Source organism: Drosophila grimshawi, unplaced genomic scaffold (genome assembly GCF_018153295.1).
Source record: "Drosophila grimshawi isolate 15287-2541.00 unplaced genomic scaffold, ASM1815329v1 contig_311, whole genome shotgun sequence".
In the NCBI taxonomy this organism is placed as follows: domain Eukaryota; kingdom Metazoa; phylum Arthropoda; class Insecta; order Diptera; family Drosophilidae; genus Drosophila; species Drosophila grimshawi.
In genome coordinates, this window is record NW_025063098.1 from 22,712,017 (window position 1) to 22,730,761 (window position 18,745).

Below are 18,745 nucleotides of genomic sequence, written 5' to 3' on the forward strand. Positions count from 1 at the left end.
TACTATTTCAATTTTATCTACGCATGCTTAAAAATTTCATCATCATTATTAAGGCAAGATTAATTTATATTTAATTCGTTAATTTAATTTTCCATCTCTTGTGATGTAACGATTTTTCGTTGAGTTGTCAAAACGCTGAGTAACAACAAAAATTGCATTGAATGGATTTCCTTGGCCTCAAAATGGGGTTCATACACACCCCCGTGCTACCTCCTTCGATCGCATGCCCTTAACTCAGCAGCTTGTTTGTTTGTCTGCCTTTGCATATAGAATCGTCTTGACAACATTTTCTATAAATATATATTTAATATCTTTTTTTTCCTATACATCTCATATGGCGACCCCAGTCGAGGCGAAATTCTTTAGCAGCATTTCTTTTTCTGTGTTATTTTCTTTTTCTGCTCTTTTTGTCTATTTTTCTGGTATTTGATGTTTTGATGAGATGTTTGCTCTTTTGGGCTATTTAAATTATAACCTACATAATATTAATGGCTAAGAAAGAAATGTATAATTTAATAATATTTATGGGGCGTGGACAGGCACATGGCCAAAGCAACACGGGTGGAGGTGAATGCAAGAGCGACTTTGTCAGCCAATCCTTCGTATAAAATGCACAAATCAAATAAAAAATATATAAATATTTTATTACAATGACAAAGCGATAATTACTTGTTTAACTGTCACTTCCTGTGCACAATGGAACTAATTGCTTTGCAGCTTTTACATCATGCATTCGTATATTATTTACTTTTTATTAATACACAGTACATAAATAATAAATGTATTTGTCTTGAATATGAATTATTGTTCACAGCTTGTAAATGCACTTTCAATTGCCAACTATTTTGAACAATTTTGTTTTATTATTTATACAAGTTTTTAATTACACTTTGAGAAAATTACCTTGAAAGCAGCGTCGGCATTCAAAATGAAACTATGAATAAGACGCTTCGGCCGAAATGAAGAAAATCAAATGGCAAAAAGTCGGCAAACGCTGAAACGAACGAGAGCAGCAAAGTTTTCCCACTCTTTCACTTTCCATACGGGGAACAGCAGGTGTGTCTGTGTCTCTGTGTGTGTGTGTGTGTCAAAGAGCTAATTAGCACGCTGGGAAGAGCAATTTAAAATGCTAAGGTGCTCTTAGCAGCCGCCACCTGTGAGAGCATCAGGTGTGAGTGTGTGATGGTGTGTTAGCGTGAAAAACACCTTCAACGCGACAATGTCAATGATCATTTCTGACATGGACGCGTGGGCGTTGCGCTGTAGCCTGCCCAGAGCACCGAAACTCACCTCACCTCCAATGGTTCTCAAACCGTGTGGTGCTTTCTTATATTTGTATTTGTATGTATATATATTGGGATGTGCGGTTCGCAGGTAAAATAGATAAAATAATATAGTCACAATGCACAAGCGGCACAGACGAGGTCAAAGCACTTTCAACCCCCCTCCTTTTGTTTACAAACAACTATTTTTACACCAACTCACAGCGGGCGGAAGGGAGAAAAGCCCAAGCACCGATGGATGGATGCCGTTGCCCTCGGGCCGGATGCACCAGCAAATGGAAAAAACTTCGTTCGATGAGTGTGCTCGATATTAATGCTCGCAGGCAATATTTTGTTCACAGCGTTGCTTTTTTGGATGCATTTTCTGACGCAAATACATTGCCATATTGATCTGTACCAATTGCTGATGGCCCCAAAAAATAATTTTTAAAAGCCAGAGTGTTTTGAGGTGATCGACTTGAAGATGCGCATTGTGTGTGTTATATGTGCCTCATAAATTTGTGTGCAGCAGAGTTAGTTATCTATATTATATATATTTCTTTAAAGGGTATACAAAATATATTGTGCACAGCAGCAGCAGCATTATTAATTGCCATAGCCTGGTTATATTTTTTACATCTGTGTTTCTTACATCAGCATCCGCCAAATTCGAATTTACAGGCAACAGTTGCTACTAAAAGTATATTTGCCTCATATTCAAATCGAAAATATAATTCAACTCGCATCGATTTTGTATATGAGCTGCTGTGTCTGTTGTTGCTTTGTTGCTTTGTTGCTTTGGCTATAAATAATATTTTATTTTCTTTCTTTTTTTGGAACAAATTTCAACGCGTTATATTTAGCAGGCGTTGGGCCTACAATTCGTTTGTTGTTGTTTATGTTTGTGCACCAGCCGGCGGCAGCTAGAAAACAGGGATGGACGGGCGTGGAGGGGGTGGAGAGGTTAGGCGACGGGGACGGGATGCAGGGCGGGTTGTCAACATTGTTAGCCCCTCTGGCTTGAGATGAAACTTTTGTGTAAAGTTGGTAAGCAAAAAGTAAACAATTAATTATACGGCTTAAAGGGACAGCAGCTCTTAGGTCTGGGACCGATCTATTCTGACAGTTGAAGGCAGCCTTGTCAATGCAATTTAGATTTTATTTAATTAAAAATCAACAACTCGTTATAAATAATTTAACAGTCATTAGCTAAGTCAGTAAAGCAAGATTCATTTAATCAATTGTACAGAAAAATTAACATAAAATTCATTATTATTGTTAAGGTTTGTGTGAATAGATATCTGCCCATAAGCAAAACCATAATTCGCAAATACATTTTTAATTACAAAATATGATTTAAATATACTATTTTTATGTCAGCCAGCTTTACCATTCGACAAACGTTTAATATAATACGTATATATAAATACAAATATATTTATATATATATTTTATATAATATCAGGCGCACTCGTTGCAATGATTTTCGCATTTGTTAGACTGACAGTTTGACATGCTGCATTGCCATATAGCAAGAATTACATCCGCAACCACAGCGGGTGCAGTGTGTTGGCCGTGGTAGATTTAGCAGAGAAATCGATTGGAACAATTAGCACCGACCAATGGCCAAGCTCAGAGAAGCAACGCAAATTGTTAGCAATTAGAATGACAAGCGGTGGCAACGATTTACGGTCCCCTGAGAATTCAGGCAATAACTGATGTTTACGACGGTAAATATATATATATATATATCTATACATAGGTGAGCAGATGATTTGCGTTATAATTAGACCGTATGACAAATGACAAGAGCCAAAGCTCGCAACGCAATAAACTGTTCACGCAACAAGGTTGGCGACGACAGGCGTCGTGTGATTTACTTACAACAAAGAAGCATCAACAGCAGCAGCAGCAGCAGCAGCAACAAAGCATATTCGCAGAATTTCGCTTATGCCGCTTATGTGCGCAACAAAGGTGGGTTTTGTGTAAAACAAAGGCGAAGAAGAGCGCAGCTGACGCCTTACCCAGAACAAAATGCATGCTAGAGGCGACCCCCGGCCAGGAGCTGGAAAGGTGTAAACGACAGCCAAATCCCAGCGTCAGTTCAGTTCGTTTCGGCTCAGTTCAGTTGAGTGCCACGCGCAGCACATAACGCAAGCGAGTCTTTTCCACTAGACATATAAAATCACAATCACACTTTTATTTTATTTTCTTTTGGTTTTTAATAACCATCCAAAATTTGTTTTTCATGTTTTGCGCGCGGCCAACACAAAAAAAAAAAAAAAAAACATTCCGAAAACTTAAGGAATTTGCTATAATTTTTCAAGCGAGAGTGGTCAACAAATATTCACCTGTTTTCGCATTCGCAAGTTCGCTGAAAGCCAATTTTTTTTCGCTCTTACTCTCGGCTGAAGACATTCGCCCCATGCTGAATACAAACGTTCGCATTACGCATACGTCGCGTTGACGGCCTGCAAAAGAAAAAAGGAAAAGCAGAAAAAAATATAATAATAATAATAAAATAAAAAGAAACTCAAAATGTAAAGCAGCAAATATTTTTGCGCACACATTTTCAAAAAGTGTATAATTTAAAGTGGCCACGCTCACGCACACACACACACACACACACACACACAGAAAGAGAGAGAAAGACACACTCATTTGAATGCGTGTGTGAGTGGGTCTCTGTGAAGCATTTCGTTTTTAAGATTATGAGCAAATTGTGTTAGTCAGCGGCACCGTCCCCGCGGCAACATTAAGTGTTGATTGTGTGCGCCGCTCTATTAGCGGCTGCCTCTCGCCAGCCGCCCCCGACCCGCCCCTCCCGCACAATCCCCGCAACCCCACCCTGGATAGTCCTCGGGCTAGTTGGCTGCTTGCTTGGCTGACTGCCTCGGCCGAAAATCAAGCAAACTCAGTTCGTTGTGAGCGCGAGCGCGTCTGCTGCCTGCCTGCTGACTGCTGCCTGGCTGCCAGCCTGATGTGGCCCAGTTGAATTTTTAGCATTTGAAATTTGCATGCATATCAAGGCGATAAAACCACACAATACCACACTGTATATACTCTACTCTATCGGTATACAAGAAACAAAAACAACAGCAAAGAAACACCCACGCGTTATCTGAAATTACCCCACAAAAACAAAATACACCCAAAACACGAGCAACATACAAAAAAAAACAAAAAAAACTACAAAAAGTGCAATTCAACAGCAACAGCAACAACAACAACAAAACAATCAAATACATCAACAATGAAAACCCACAATAAAAATAAAACAACAACACAAACAAACCACATAAATCATTACCGTGCACAACAAAAATAAAACACCAACAACACCAATAACACATGCGAATGAAATCAGACGTTGAATAAAAACTCTCAAAAAAACTGCATTGAAAGCTAGTTTTACAATTTTATTTGAAAAAGAACTCACACACACACACACACTCATATACATATGTATATGCATTGCACTATATTGTTACAAAGTTTTTATTTCAATCTCTTTACTGAGTTCATTGGGCCAACTTCTCAGTTGTCTTTCATTTGGCAACTTTTTGCTTTTTGTGGTGGGCGTAAATAGCTTTCGAATCGAACGGCAAATGGGAATTTTGCGAATAGAAAACGCTTTAAAATACTGCACATGTAAATATAGGCGTATATATATGCGTGTGTGTGTGTGTGTGTGTATGTGAAGCCACAATGTCCGGCTCTTAAAAAGCACAAAGTTGTCTAAATTGTCTGTCAGTAGCTTTGATTTGGCTACAAGTTGGCCATAAAATTGTCCGGACCACAGGTCCTCTTGCTGTGTATATTTATTCAATTTTCAATGGGTCGTGCGATTATTCAAGACATCGAATTATGTTTTGTGGTTTTTTTGAAGTTTTTGTTATTCATAATGATTTTTATTTTAATAGCCCAGAGCTCGCATTCGATAATTAATCATACATTTGCTATTCTAGATTTCTATAAATATCATTTTTTTTTCTGCACACATAAATTTCAAATTGAATTGCCAAGCTAATTTTTTTTACGAAAATTGTTGAATTAATTATTGTTATGCGTTTTGTGCAAACAATATATAATAACAAAACAAAATGTTGCCCAAAAATACGCTTCAAGGCAGCTGCAATAATAAATTATAGTCGAATAAGAGCGCGTTATATTTTATAAATATTAATGTGTATATGTTCTTTTATATACATATATATTTATATGTACAAAAAAAAAATAAATATATATCGCATCCAATAAAAATCATAATGTGTTTCCAGTGAAAATGAGTGGAAAAGAAATGAAAAAAGTGTCCATGTGAATAGAGCAAATATTGAAGAAGCTAAAAAAGTTTTTCACGTTCGAGTGCCATAGAAAATTCCTAAGAGCCATGAAATAAACTCGCAAATTAACAAAAGCAAACAAACAAAACGCATACTCCAAGGTTAGGGATAAGGATAAGGATAACACTTGTCACCTCTCAGGATTAAAACACAAACATAAACACTCTACAATATGGCAGACACTGCCAATGACAACAGCCCCATCGACAATGACGTCACTGAGGAAGAAGAAACGACAACAACAACCAAGAAAACTTCGCAATGGCGCAAAACGCGCTCCACCAAGGTGAGGAGCATTGCAAATGCGAGGGTGGCTTATTAAGTGCCTATGAAAGTGTCTTACAAATATTCAAGTTGCAAACAGTCTTAATGAGAATGGGAATTCATCAGTGTTTTGCATATATATTAGATTCTTCCCTTTTAATATGAACCGAGCCCCATTCTGAGCCTAAAGCTCTTCAATCAACCATAATTCCTGCATGAATTCGAGCATCTTTGTCGACTTAAGGTTTTCTGTGTCTTTTCTGTGAGTTTTTCTGGCCAAGGCCACAATTGGGAATAAGCAAACCGGCTCAATTTTAGATAATACGCAAATGCCTTTGATTGATGTGAGAAACAGGAAAGTGAGTCATTCACACTATCGATGGATGTATATATAATCTTGGACAAATTATAAATACTTAATAGTAGAGCATTGACTTAAATAATCATATAAATTGTTCATAAATCGTGAACAATGAAAAAAATTGACAGATTTATTAGTCCGCCCTCGTAAATGTGTGTACTATGTATGTGGTGTATGGACATGAGTGTATCTGTGCGACTGTATGGGGCTATTTAGATGCGTCAAGTAATGAAAGGCAGTCGCATGACCAGCGTACGCCCACTTCACTCAATATTTGAAGCTGACAAATGCGACAGATTGAAAGTTGCCAAATGGATGACGGACAAAGATGTCGAAAGCGACGTCTTCGATATACTTTTGGGGGCCAAACAAACAAAGGCGAATAGCGTAGAATTCTTCTTCGATCTTTCGTTTTTGCCAAAATAAAATATATATATATATATATATATATATATATATATATATTATGTATACAAATACTTTGGGAAAATATCCAATGAATATAAGCATACTTATACATACTTATATGTATATACATATATATATCTATATATATATATATATATATACATGCGCAAAGATGCTTGATTACTCAGGCAAGATACTTTCGAAGACTGGTGCTAATTAACCGAAGCATTTGGATGCGCTTAGCACTTGATTAACTTTTAATGTGGCTAAAAATAAATAGCTTGCGGTAGACATTAATCAATTGATGTGGCACAGTCTCAGAGCGAACTATGTGAAATGTAGCCGGAGGATATATCCCTAATGTAATGCACATCCATTCATACAAGCACAAAAGGGTTTTGTGTCCTTAAAAAACTGACGCTCTTAAAGCACTCTCAGCTACAACTTGGCCAGAGCCAAAGCCAGAAATGGCGTTAAAAAGTTTCCAGGTCAGTGAGTTTCCACTCTTAGCTAAGGTGGAATGCTCGCTGCTCCAGCTGAAGATGTGGCAGTGGCTGTAGCTGTAGCTGTTGCTGTAGCTGGAGCCAAAGGATAAACATAAGCGCACAATGGGCGGGCACCACATTGATTATATTCAGCCACATGGGACGCAATCTGTGGTAGCTGCTCCACGCTGTGTTGCTTTCTGGGCGCATAAATTACGTTGACTAACAGCAGCCGGAGCAGTAGGAGCAGCAGGAGCAGCAGCAGCGGGAGCAGGAGCAGGAGCAGCAGCAGCGGGAGCAGTAACAGTAGCCGTAGCTACAGCAATAGCTACTTAAGTATCCTTAAGCCAAACTCACCTGTCGCAGGCGAGAGCACCGGTAATCAATCAAGTTGTAAAGTATTTATTAAACGATATTATGAGGTTAACCAACAGATATATATCAACACACATATAGTATATGTATGCACACATATGTGCTTAAATTCACACTTAAAAGTTTATACTCATGCTCACATATTCACTCGAAAGCCCGTACATATTTTTTAATAGCTCCATTGTTTCTTTTAACAGGATTTCATTTCACTTAATATACCAACACACAGTGGCGTGCCTTACGCTCAGGCACCAACAGTATCACACAAACAGACACACACACATACAGACATACATACATACAGACATACATACATGCAGATATACATATGTATAAAAGTTACATCTGCCAGTTGGCAATACCTGGCCAGCCCCCGCTCTTGTCCTTGTCCCAGCCGCTTTGCCATGTGTATCATTACTGGCTTTTATTGTTGCTGCCGGGACTCACTTGTTAACCCGACGTTTGCCTTTGCCCGGCGGCATTTTGGCGCTGCCTGCAAATGAAGCCAGTAACGTTGACGCTCATGGCGCCCAGTAACGTTGACGCTCATGGCGCCCTACGTGTGGCAGGTGGTTCAGTTTTCGCGTTGAATTTTATTTCGTAGAAGCAGCAATCAAGGCGGCTACAAAGGCTATCGCAGTGCAGAGTTTCCGCTCCGGCGCCTCATTTCCCGTTCCGCTCTCAATTTTTTTTCGTCACTTCTTCCTATTTTTTTTTCAATCTCCATTTCATTTTTTGCTGTTATGTTCTACGAGTACTACTTTAGCTTAAATTCTAACTTTTTAGCTGCTTTTATTTTTTGTTAATTTCATTGCGAGTTTTATTATTTCATGCGCTTTGAGACTCGTTATTTCTATGGCTGCCTCTCTGTCTCTTACTATTACACACACACACAAACACTCTCTCTTTCTCTCTCTCTGTCTCTCTCTCTTTCTCTCTGTCTTTTCCTGTCTCTATTTGAATCTGCTACTGTGGCCAAGCAATTTTATCTTTTAATTAAAACTGACTCGTCTGCTCCTTTTATTTTGTTTCCAGGAGCAACACACCACCTCGCTCTATCCACAATCACACTCACACACACACACAAGCACACGCACACACACTCATGTATAGGTACATTAATTAGGCATTGTATTTTTCACATGCCACATGCCAAGGCCAGCGAAAAAGTTAAAACCTCAACATTTGTTTTATTTGGCTGACTCGCATAAAATGCTCGCTGCCCTCAAGTGGTTCAAGAGTTGGGCAGAACATCTCCACTCATTTTGCACAATTAAGTTACAAAAGGCCGCTCAGTGGGAATAGGGGGGAATAAGGGGACAGGCTGAGGAGTTTGGGGTTCAGCAAGAGGCTAATTGATTTTAAGCTTTTTGGCCTTTGCAGCCGAATTGGGTGCCAGCTGAGGCGAATTGCGGCATTGATGCAAACAATCAGTTAATTAGGCCATATTCAAGATTTTTCTCAAAGATTTGGCAACACAAATCCGCATAATTACTTTAACATTTCGCATATACTACAAAACCTTTAAGAATTGTTTTTAATTCTTAACAACTTTTCCCGGCTGTGGAACAATTTGCATCTATTTTTCTATTTTTATTTTCAACGAATTTTTTGTTTAAGAACGATTCTTTTTTTTGCTGTAAAACTATTTTTAATATAAAATGTTTTCAAGGCATTTCTGAGTAAAAATATTATGAACTTTTTACAAGTGCTTTTACCACACTGAAGAAAAAAATTAACATACTGAATTTAAGAATTTTTGGAAATTAAAGTCTTGAATTATAATACTCAACACATATAGAATATTGGAAATTTCATCCTATTCATTATTGTATTCTCAATTTAAATTCAAAAGCTATTCTAAATTTATAAAGCTGTTTTTTCTCAGTGTAGAAACGCAAAATATTAAAAGCTTTAAGCAAATAAAAATAACAATAATAAATAATTTCGTACAGTCTTGATCGGATTAGTTCAACCAAATTAAATACTCACTGTCATGAACTAATTTAATATAAGCCAAAATTCCACTCAGATCGGATCTCAATATGACTTTAACAAAGTGTTAAGTAAGGGGAATGTTCATCTTCAAAATTCGATGGCTCCATTGACAATATTTATCAATAAATCAAATCATTTACATATACTGCTAGTTTCTATTATATATTTATTTAGATACATTTTTGCATACGCTATATATGAACACAATTTGTATATATATATATATATATATATATATATATATATATATATATATGTCAAAATATCAAATAATATTTTAACATCGCTCTCTATCTTTTTGTTTTTTTTTCTCTTTTACAGGTAAGCAACGCTCATTGATAGATACACACACTCTGCTTTGACTCATTGACCAAATACCGCCCTCAACTCATTCACTAGTAAGTAATTGTTGTATTTTTCCTTCGAATTTCATAATCAATATGCTGTATGCTGTAGATTTTCTATATGTGCTCCAACAAGATTTGCTCTTTGTTGTAAATATTCGCGCAGGGAGTATTTTTGTTCTTACTTGTCAAGTTAACAGCCATCAGAAAGAGCAAATAGATCGAAAATAAAACTCACAACCACAAATACACGTGTGTGTCTCTGTGTGTATGTATATGTGTGTGTGTGCGCTGGTGTGTGTGCTGTGTTGTGTATGAACAAGTAGTTATAAATAATTTCTGGCAAAAAATCAGCAATTTTTTCCGTTGATCTCCAAGTATAGCGCGTTGGCAACGAGCCAAAGCAAATTGCGCATACGCCGTGTGGCCCGGCCCGACATTTGTATGGGTAGTTGTGGCTGTATGCGTTTGTGTAACAATATTCGTGACCATCTGACTAGCTGGCCGCGCTCTGGAACGTATCGCTTTCTCTTAAGACATCGCGCCACAGAGCACGAAATCCAATGTGCTCCTGCAATAGAAAATAAACAACAAATTGGTTAGCATGACTTTCGTATATGTGTCTAGCGGGCTGACGGTTTATTGGTTGCTTCAAATATTTGTTGCATCTTCAAAAGCCAACAACACTATTGTTCGCTACGGTTCTTCTTCTAGTTGTTGTCAGCATTAGGATCGTGCATTAAATCAAAAGATTCTGAATCTAAAGCGGCAGTACGAGACTGTCCAAGCTGCCAAATTGTTTTGTCACATTTTCATCAGCTGTGTGATGCCCATTAGTCGTTTCTTGTTGCACAGCACTTGCTCTTTCTCTATCCACCTATATATGAATATATATATATATAAAAATAAATGTATATATATAACTAAATAAATGTATGTCTAATTAGTTATGATTTTTGGTTTCAATTGTGCGCAAAATAACGAGGACGTGACTTTGGCAGAGAACTTGCCCTGTCACAGATCAAAGTGAAAAATGTCACAAAATCAAAAAGCACAAATAAATATTAGATACAACTATGAATGAGTATATGTGTGTAAATGTATGTGTGTGTGTATTGATAATTAGTTTCTGGTTTTTACTCTTTAACAGCTGCTGCGACAGTGAGAAATTGCCTGTCAGGCAATTTAAGCGATTTTCAATTAAATTTGAACCGCACACTCACAGCCAAACACCACCCACCCACATACACAACAACAATGTACATATTTGCCGGAATTCACAGCTTGACCAAATTTGACTGAGATGCGGAATCGATGCGATCTTTTCCGGCCGTGCCTTGCCAGTTCATTTAAATGCAATAAAAACAAAATGCGCAAGAACAATAAAGCAACAGAGTCCATTTGGCGCCATTACCTGCTATTTTTTGTTGTTCGCATTGTTATGATTGTTGGCCATGTCGCTGAACATTTAAGGCTCCGACAGCTTCGTGTACAATAAAAAAATAAAAGAACAAAGCAAACCGCAAAGTTGCAACCGTCGAGCGAGAGCGAGGGGGTTGCGAATACAGATTTCTGCTGAGGACAGTTGGCTTGTTGCACAGTTGTTTTTTTTCTGCATTTGGAACAACGCCAAAAAAGTTACCACAGCGGGTGACTGTTAGCGCAGACCAGGGTGCCTACAACAGCTCTGAGTCTGACACAAAGGCGTCGGACCGTGAGAATCGCGCTTGTTGTGCCAAATTTAAGATGGCTTGTCCCACAGCTGCTAAATGGAAAATTTACTCTACTGCTGCTGCTGATGGTGCACAATTTATTCTTGTGGTAAAAAGACCTTGGTGAGCATTCAACACTTTAATAGGTCGCATATGCCGAGCTGCTGGTATTTATGGAATTATCGAGAAATAATAAAGGACTGCATCGAGTCTTTTCTTTTATCGAGGTCATTGACGCTTAAGCGGAAAGCCTTTTAAAGTGACATAAAAATGAGTAGCATGGCATGGCATGGCAATAAAAAGAAATTAATATAAAATTTATACTTATGTTCCTTACCGTTTTCACCGAAGCTTTTCAGCTTTCCTTAAGCTGCTGCAGTGCATTTATTTATTTTTAGTTTCATAACAACTGAAAAGTGTTCAAAAAGTGTGCACAAAGTCAATAAGTAAAAATTGTTCTTATTTTTTGAACATTTTAAAATAGTTTGTTGCAGTAGTTTCACCTCAAAATATTTTGTTTATATAATATTTTGACATTTATATGAATGCAAGTCACAATATGTTGACCCCATTTATGACATTTTAAGCAATAAATCAAATTGAATTCAAAGTTGATTTTTTGAAAAAATACCTTGCTACTGGCAATGGCAACAATATGCCTTCACTCTAAATAAAAGAGAAAATATTTGATTTCAGTTTTAATTAAAAACCGAAAATGCATTATAAGATTTGGTAAATTTATGAATAATTACTTGTTGTTTACCTAGAAAATACTTTAACCCGCACAACAATAGTAATAAAAGATCAGAGTTTTGTATATTTTTTGTATTTTTTGGAATTGTTCAACATTTATTTGATTTATGTGTATTTCGATATTGTTTCGCTTTTCGTTTGAATAATTTAATTTTCATTGTTCAGATCTAACTACAAGTACAATAAATTTCGTCACATGTCCTTTCATAAAACCTTATTTAGATGATCAGACCGCCTAGCATTAACTTTATTTCATTTATAAGTACTATATATATATGTATATATATATTTTGTATATGATAGCTAAAACTATTATTGTTCGAATGTATGTGTTTATAATTAATTGAATACAATTCAATAAGAAGTTTACATTTACTTCATGTTTGGTAGCTCGATTAATACGGTTTTTGATTATTCGATAATAGCATTTGAAATGTTCTTACGATATGAATACGTAGTTTGCCAAGTGCAGAACTCTAGATCTCTCCAACTATGTAAATTATATGAAAATCTTTTTGTGCTCACACTTAACTTAAGTTCAGCTCCAAGTTGAATGCCAGGAATGCAACATTTTGAAAATGCAATTAAATTTAATTGAAAACTTTTACAAAACTATAAGCCAAGTCCACAAAATGTATTTAAGCTTGTGAAGCAAATGAAACCAGAATAACCATTTTGTGTGAGAGGCATACACAAATACACACACGCACTTAATAAACATAGCCAGGCTATAAAATCTAACAAAAATTGTGCCACACTTTGAAGTTTCCGAAATAGTGTAAAAGGCCTCAGACCCCAACACTTGGGCATCCATGGCCACGTCAATTTAAATATTTGCCCAGCCAAGGCACTTGCTTTCGCCCAGTGGGCAAGCCTATTGTAAAGTCTCTTAACGGAATAGGGTCAAGTGTGTATATGGCGCTCAAGTGCTCAAGGCGGTCCAAGCAGCTCCAATGACCGATTCCAACCCGCAGCCCGCAATCTGCAACTGCTAGCTGAATCAGCTCAGGAGGCCAAAAGAAAACAAAAACAATAAACTGTGCGGCATGCCCGAAAACAAAAAGCATAAAACACAACCAAAAAAAAGTATAAGTACTCACAAAAAACAAGAAAAATAAAATTGGGGGTGTGTGTGTGCCCTCGAAATCAATACAAACTAAATCCATTTGCCACACTCGAATGCATTTGTGTTGGCTCATTTTTTCTGCACGCAGAAAAGTAGGCAACGATTTCTTCATCTTTTTTAAAGCGTACGCTAAAATAAGTAATTACAAGATTTGCGAGCATGGCGAGCAGTAAGTAATTTATCTGAAATGCAACGATGCTGCAACACTTTGTTGCATCATCTTTGTGTGCATGTGCGTCGGGTTCACGTTCCCGTGCTTAACACTGCTGCTGCTCTTTCAGTTTGCGACTTATTGTGCCGCAAAGTTTCATTGTGCATTCATGATACCATTCCCTAGACTACGACCGTAACTAATTAGTGCGCAACCCAGTTTATCAGTTCTTAGCGAGATTTTGAACAGAACCCTGACAGCGAACCAGTTTTCTTTGATTTCGACTTTAAGGCGCTCATTAAATGGCAAGCCAGCAAATACTTGACTTATGCCTCCAGGGAGTGGAGGCGCATACCATAACAACGGGACTCCTAGACAAATATAATTTCATTGCGTTCGGCCCTTTGGGCAGGCGTTGGTTGGCGCTGGAATGCGTAAACGTTGACGATTAACTGCGCCATGAAAATAAAGCAAAATAAAACGATTAGAACTAAATATAGAAATATATCTCGCAACATGACGGGCGCTAAGCACTCGCTGTGGTTAAAGCTCCCTCTCTCTCTCTCTCTCTTGCTCTCTCTCTCTCTCGCTCTCTCTCTCTCTCTCTCTCTCTCTCTGCACTCCTCCTCGATGCTCCTGCTCTTGTGTCCTCAGTGATCCTGCGACTCTTGCCAATCTGCTTACGTGACTCTGTGTTAGCTGTGTGTGCTCGTCTATGTGTGTATGTGTGTATGTATGTGTGTGTATGTGTGTGTTTGTGTGCGTGGAGAGTTTACGTGGCACTCAGCCAAGATGCGAACACATCAGATTGCATTTCTGCCCAGTTGTTGGATGTTGACTGCTCTTGGTTGCCTGCTTGGCTTCTGGTTGGCTTTGTGGTTGTGGTCCTGCGACGTGGTCCTCACTCATTGCCTCATTGCCGTGCATTTAGCCTGTGTGCAGCCCAGGGCAGCAGCTGCATGACAAGTTTGGAAGAAGCAAACTGAAAATATTAGTTACTATGTGAGTCATACAATTGCACACACACTCTAAAAACGGCATTTTAAATGTCTGAGCACGCTGTGACACACAAAATCGTTGAAGATATCTAAATAAAACATGAACACAGATGAAAACTCCCCATCTCCCTGGCCGCGTTAACTGTCAGAGTTTGCTGTGTTGGGGATTTACATATATGGTGCAGGTCGGCGAACAACTATAAGACAGCTGCGAAAAAAATTCGTCAGCATAAGGCAAAGATTGTCGACATGCAACTGCAACACACACACACACACACGTACACATGCTGCATAATTGCGTTTCATGTTGGCAACTTATGTCGCATTTAAATTCGTCGCATATGTGCGGCTGCATGTTGCCCAATATGTTCTGTGATGTTGCCAGCAAAAGTTTCATCAGCTCTCAAAATAATAAAGAAGAAAAAAAAGAAAAAAGGGCGCAAGCAAAGAGTAACAAAGGAAACATGCACAGCATGCATCAGTGCGAATGAGAAAAATATAATGGAATTTATTCCACATACCAGAAAAAATTTAAAACATTTTTTGCAATGAAAGTTGCTGTATTATAACAACGGCCAACAAAAAACTGCTTTCAACTCGTCCGCAATTATTTACTTTTCAACATATTCACGTGATACATTAATTGAACAATTTTCAAATGAAAAACTACAAAAGTCTGTGTACAATAAGGGACATCTGGAAAAATGTACGTTACATAAATCTGTACTGATGGCTGTCTTTATATCTGTATCATAATATAATATAATTAAATTATTTAATAGAGCAGCATAATCTGTAGAGGGATTGTTAAATGAAATCATTTTTTCTGTTACAAATAAAACAAATAAAAACAAATAGTTTGCCCACGCAAAGTAATTTAAGTATCTAAATTGATGAATACAAAATGAAAATTGGATAATTTTCGTGTTCCAATTAATTTGTATGACAGTTTCAATGAGCGCTCGAATTCCTATTATTTTATTAAATTATAATTAATGTTTAGCATGCGTGATTTTGATCAATTGTCGCCTTTGTCAAAAAATTTAGTTGGAACTGATTATGTGCGTATGTTAAGTTTATCAGATAACGAAATGTTTTCGTGCGCTTTTAAACTTTAATTATTGCACATGTTAAGTAAGTGATAAATACAAATGTAAAGTGCTCTTACTTTAATATGCATGGATTATTTTGTAGGGGCGATGAGGGAATAGCGAGGTTAAGCGGCAAGCACTCAAAGCGCTGCACTGCATTCATATTAAAAAACATTCAACGGCTGTATTGAAATTTATTTGAGCGTATACCCTAAAGTGACGAACAAGCAAAGGACACTCGAGCCAGGCCCCACCACTCCGGGTGTCAACTAACTGCAGTGTAGCTGTGGTAACGAGCAAACCACCCACCAAACCGACCACCAGACCACCCACTGAACCACTAGACGAATCTCTAGCTGGCTGCCTATTTTTGTATAGAAATTCAATCAGGCGCTCCACTGCACAGCTTTCAATTAAACGCTTATCACGCACTCTGCAGTTGCTCGCGTCAAATTAAAATGGCCGCGGGATAAAGCGGAAGGGTTTTGTTTTCGTTTTGTTTGATAAAAATAAAAAAAACGCCGCTTGACTTTTTAACACATAATCGTGCAAGACTTGGCCATATTGAGGCAAAAGCGCACTCAACATTTTGAAACTCATTAAAAAAGTTTTCGACAACGTTTCTTACAAGGCTGAAGAATTTCTTGGCCCTAAGCCCAAAAGTTGCAGTGGCAAAGCGCTCGAGGGCACAAAGCGTGCAAATTATGCCTAAGAACGCAACACAGTATTTAAATAAGTAACCATAAGCCAGAAAAAAAGAATAGCCAAAAAAATAGAAAAGAAACAAACCCGAGAAAAACAAATAATGGCTCAAGCGGAAATAGAGCGTGTCATAAGAACAGCATGACTCGTGTCTCGGCAGCTGAAAACATTCATAAATTAGACGTCAAAGCCCAGGCTTTGACAGCAATAATAAACTAATACATACCCAGACACACACATACACTCGCACACACACTCCCACACATGTGTGTGTAAAAGGGTCAAATGTGAAATAACACGCAGCTGAGACGCCTCAAATGTGAGCGATTGGCAACTGCCACAGACAAAAAAGTTGTGCTTAGCATGGCAATCTATTAACAATTTGCAGCGGCCAGAACTTAATAAATTGCCCAGCGGTTTGCAGATAGGTATGAAAGAGGTTGGGGCACTTGTCAGCAAAAGTTTTTGGCCATCAATTTTGGCTGTGGCACAAATGCAAATGAAAGTTCAATTTCAACTTGGCTCCACACAAAAGTCAATGAAGCACTTAATATATCCTGCAGCATTTGGCTAACAAATTTGATGTATCCCACTTTTTTGTGAGTTGTTTTCTCTCTATCCTATTCATATATTTTTTTAGACTTCTCCAAGTGTTTCGGTGCGTGCTTTGTTTTCTTAATGTCCGCTGCGGCTAAAACAAACAGCGCCGACAACGTATGGAGGGGTGGAGGGGATATCTAACGAACACATATATGCATATATAATTAAAGCCACAACTCGCGGCATAAGGCATAAATCTCTGGCCGGAATCCAATCCAAAAACCCCAAACCTCAGCCCAACCAAAGTCAACTTGAACTCATTACAACTTTGACTCAATTCGCTTTCATTCATTCATTCATGGCGCTCAGTTCCATTCATACGCACCGTTGTACGTGGATGCCACATGGCCACCGGCAACTGTTGGCCAGTTGGCTGACGAGTTTTTCAGATTGCTGCTGTAGCCGGGTTAAATATATATGTATAAATATATAACATATATATTTTGGTAGCACGCACTTTTATGGCCAGCTTTAGGCAGCTTCTCGAATGTTATCTGTTGGGCCAAATTATCCGCCCGTTTGGCCGGAACCGTAAAAATGCCTGGAATTTCACTAACGAGCGGGCGAGCGCGACAAGTCCAACAAACAAAATAAAAACCAACAACAAGAACAACTCTTTGCGCTTGTTTCAACTGGCGGCAAAAGTTTGCGGCACTTGTGGCGTATACGTAATATTCACAATGCGTAATATTCTCAATGTTGCGTCCGTCCGATTCGACGTTGGTGGCGCGACTCAGCTCGTGCGTTGACTAAACTCCGGTCTTATAGTCCAGTCCTGTTGCCGCTTTTGCCGCTGTTGCCGCTTCGGCTGCGCATTCGTCCTCGTCCTCGTCCTCGTCGATTATTCGGCGTTGCACTGCGTCGGCTGCGTCGGCTGCGTCGACTGCGACGCCGATTGTCGGCTTTTCAAAATTTGTTGCTCGCATGTGTGTGGGTGTGCGTGGGTGTGTCTGCCAAATGGCGCTTGCATGCGGAAATGTGTTGTGCCCGTGGAGTGCAGGGTGGAACGTTGTTGTTGTAGTTGTTGTTGTTGTTGCTACTGTCGCTTCACGCTTAAGCTGACAACAATACACAAGCAAACCCAATACAACAACAACTTAAGCAATAACAACAGCAACAACAGCAGCAGCCTGTGGCCGTGTTTCGCTTGTCACATCATAATGCAAATATTTAAAATTGGCCAGCCATCCGCAAAATATTGACGCTCAGCTAAGCCACAATCGGTGCTGTCCGCTCAGCTCCCACTCCCTTCCAGCCAACCAATAACTAACACAACACCAACAACAAAATAAGAAGAAAAATAAATGTCGCTTATGGCTTGACGCATGGGGCAACAAGGCGCCTGATGACGGTAATCGACTTGGAGGCATTTGTAAGTGGCAGAGATGGTTGCATATCGCTTACTTCAACAACTTGAAAAACACGACCAGAAAACTTGCTTAATTTATTTAAGCAAGATTTACTTTTGAGTTAAGATATTTTTTAAGATATAGTTTATGGGTGGCTTCATGCATTGCGACCCCTTCTCAACTTATTCATTTAAGGGTTTATAATATTATATACGAGTATTCTTTGGACTTAAAGATTTCTCTCAACTGTTACAATATTAGCAGATTCCCTCAGATTCCTTTATTGATTACGTTATTTTAGCAGAATTATAAATTATAAATCAGAAATTTATATCTGAATTTTCTACAAATATGTTTAAGTATTTGTTAAGGTATATATTGAATTTATACAATATCAATAACAACATTAGCTTTATATAATTG

The 18,745-nt window shown here is 38.3% G+C and overlaps 2 protein-coding genes across 11 annotated transcripts in view; one reads left to right on the forward strand and one right to left on the reverse strand.

Annotated features, from left to right (window-relative positions):
- The window catches only part of LOC6568474 (tropomodulin), a 48,549-nt gene that overhangs the window by 10,464 nt on the left and 19,340 nt on the right, over positions 1-18,745 (forward strand). Inside the window, exon 1 of one of the 9 annotated variants that reach the window (XM_032740773.2) lies at positions 5,590-5,891. The exons of the other annotated variants lie outside the window; for them this stretch is intronic. Within the exon in view, the coding sequence (XP_032596664.1) occupies positions 5,778-5,891 (114 nt within the window). The 5' untranslated portion in view covers positions 5,590-5,777. Of the gene's footprint in view, positions 1-5,589; positions 5,892-18,745 lie in introns of those variants that run through there. 9 annotated transcript variants of the gene reach the window in all.
- Positions 13,404-17,701, reverse strand: LOC116805865. Of its 2 annotated transcripts, none has more exons than XM_032740785.2 (2): positions 17,299-17,701; positions 13,404-14,537 (listed from the first exon to the last, which is right to left on the reverse strand). In XM_032740785.2, the coding sequence occupies exon 2, from the start codon at positions 14,098-14,100 to the stop codon at positions 13,954-13,956; it is 147 nt and encodes a 48-aa protein (XP_032596676.1). In that variant the 5' UTR covers positions 14,101-14,537; positions 17,299-17,701; the 3' UTR covers positions 13,404-13,953. The 2 variants fall into 2 exon arrangements, with proteins under 2 accessions (XP_032596676.1, XP_032596677.1); XM_032740786.2 differs by having other exon boundaries at positions 13,404-14,564; positions 17,299-17,313.

Excerpts from the sequence above, each read along its gene's own strand:
- LOC116805865 (XM_032740785.2), bottom strand. The coding sequence starts at position 14,100 with ATGTTGCGAGATATATTTCTATATTTAGTTCTAATCGTTTTATTTTGC.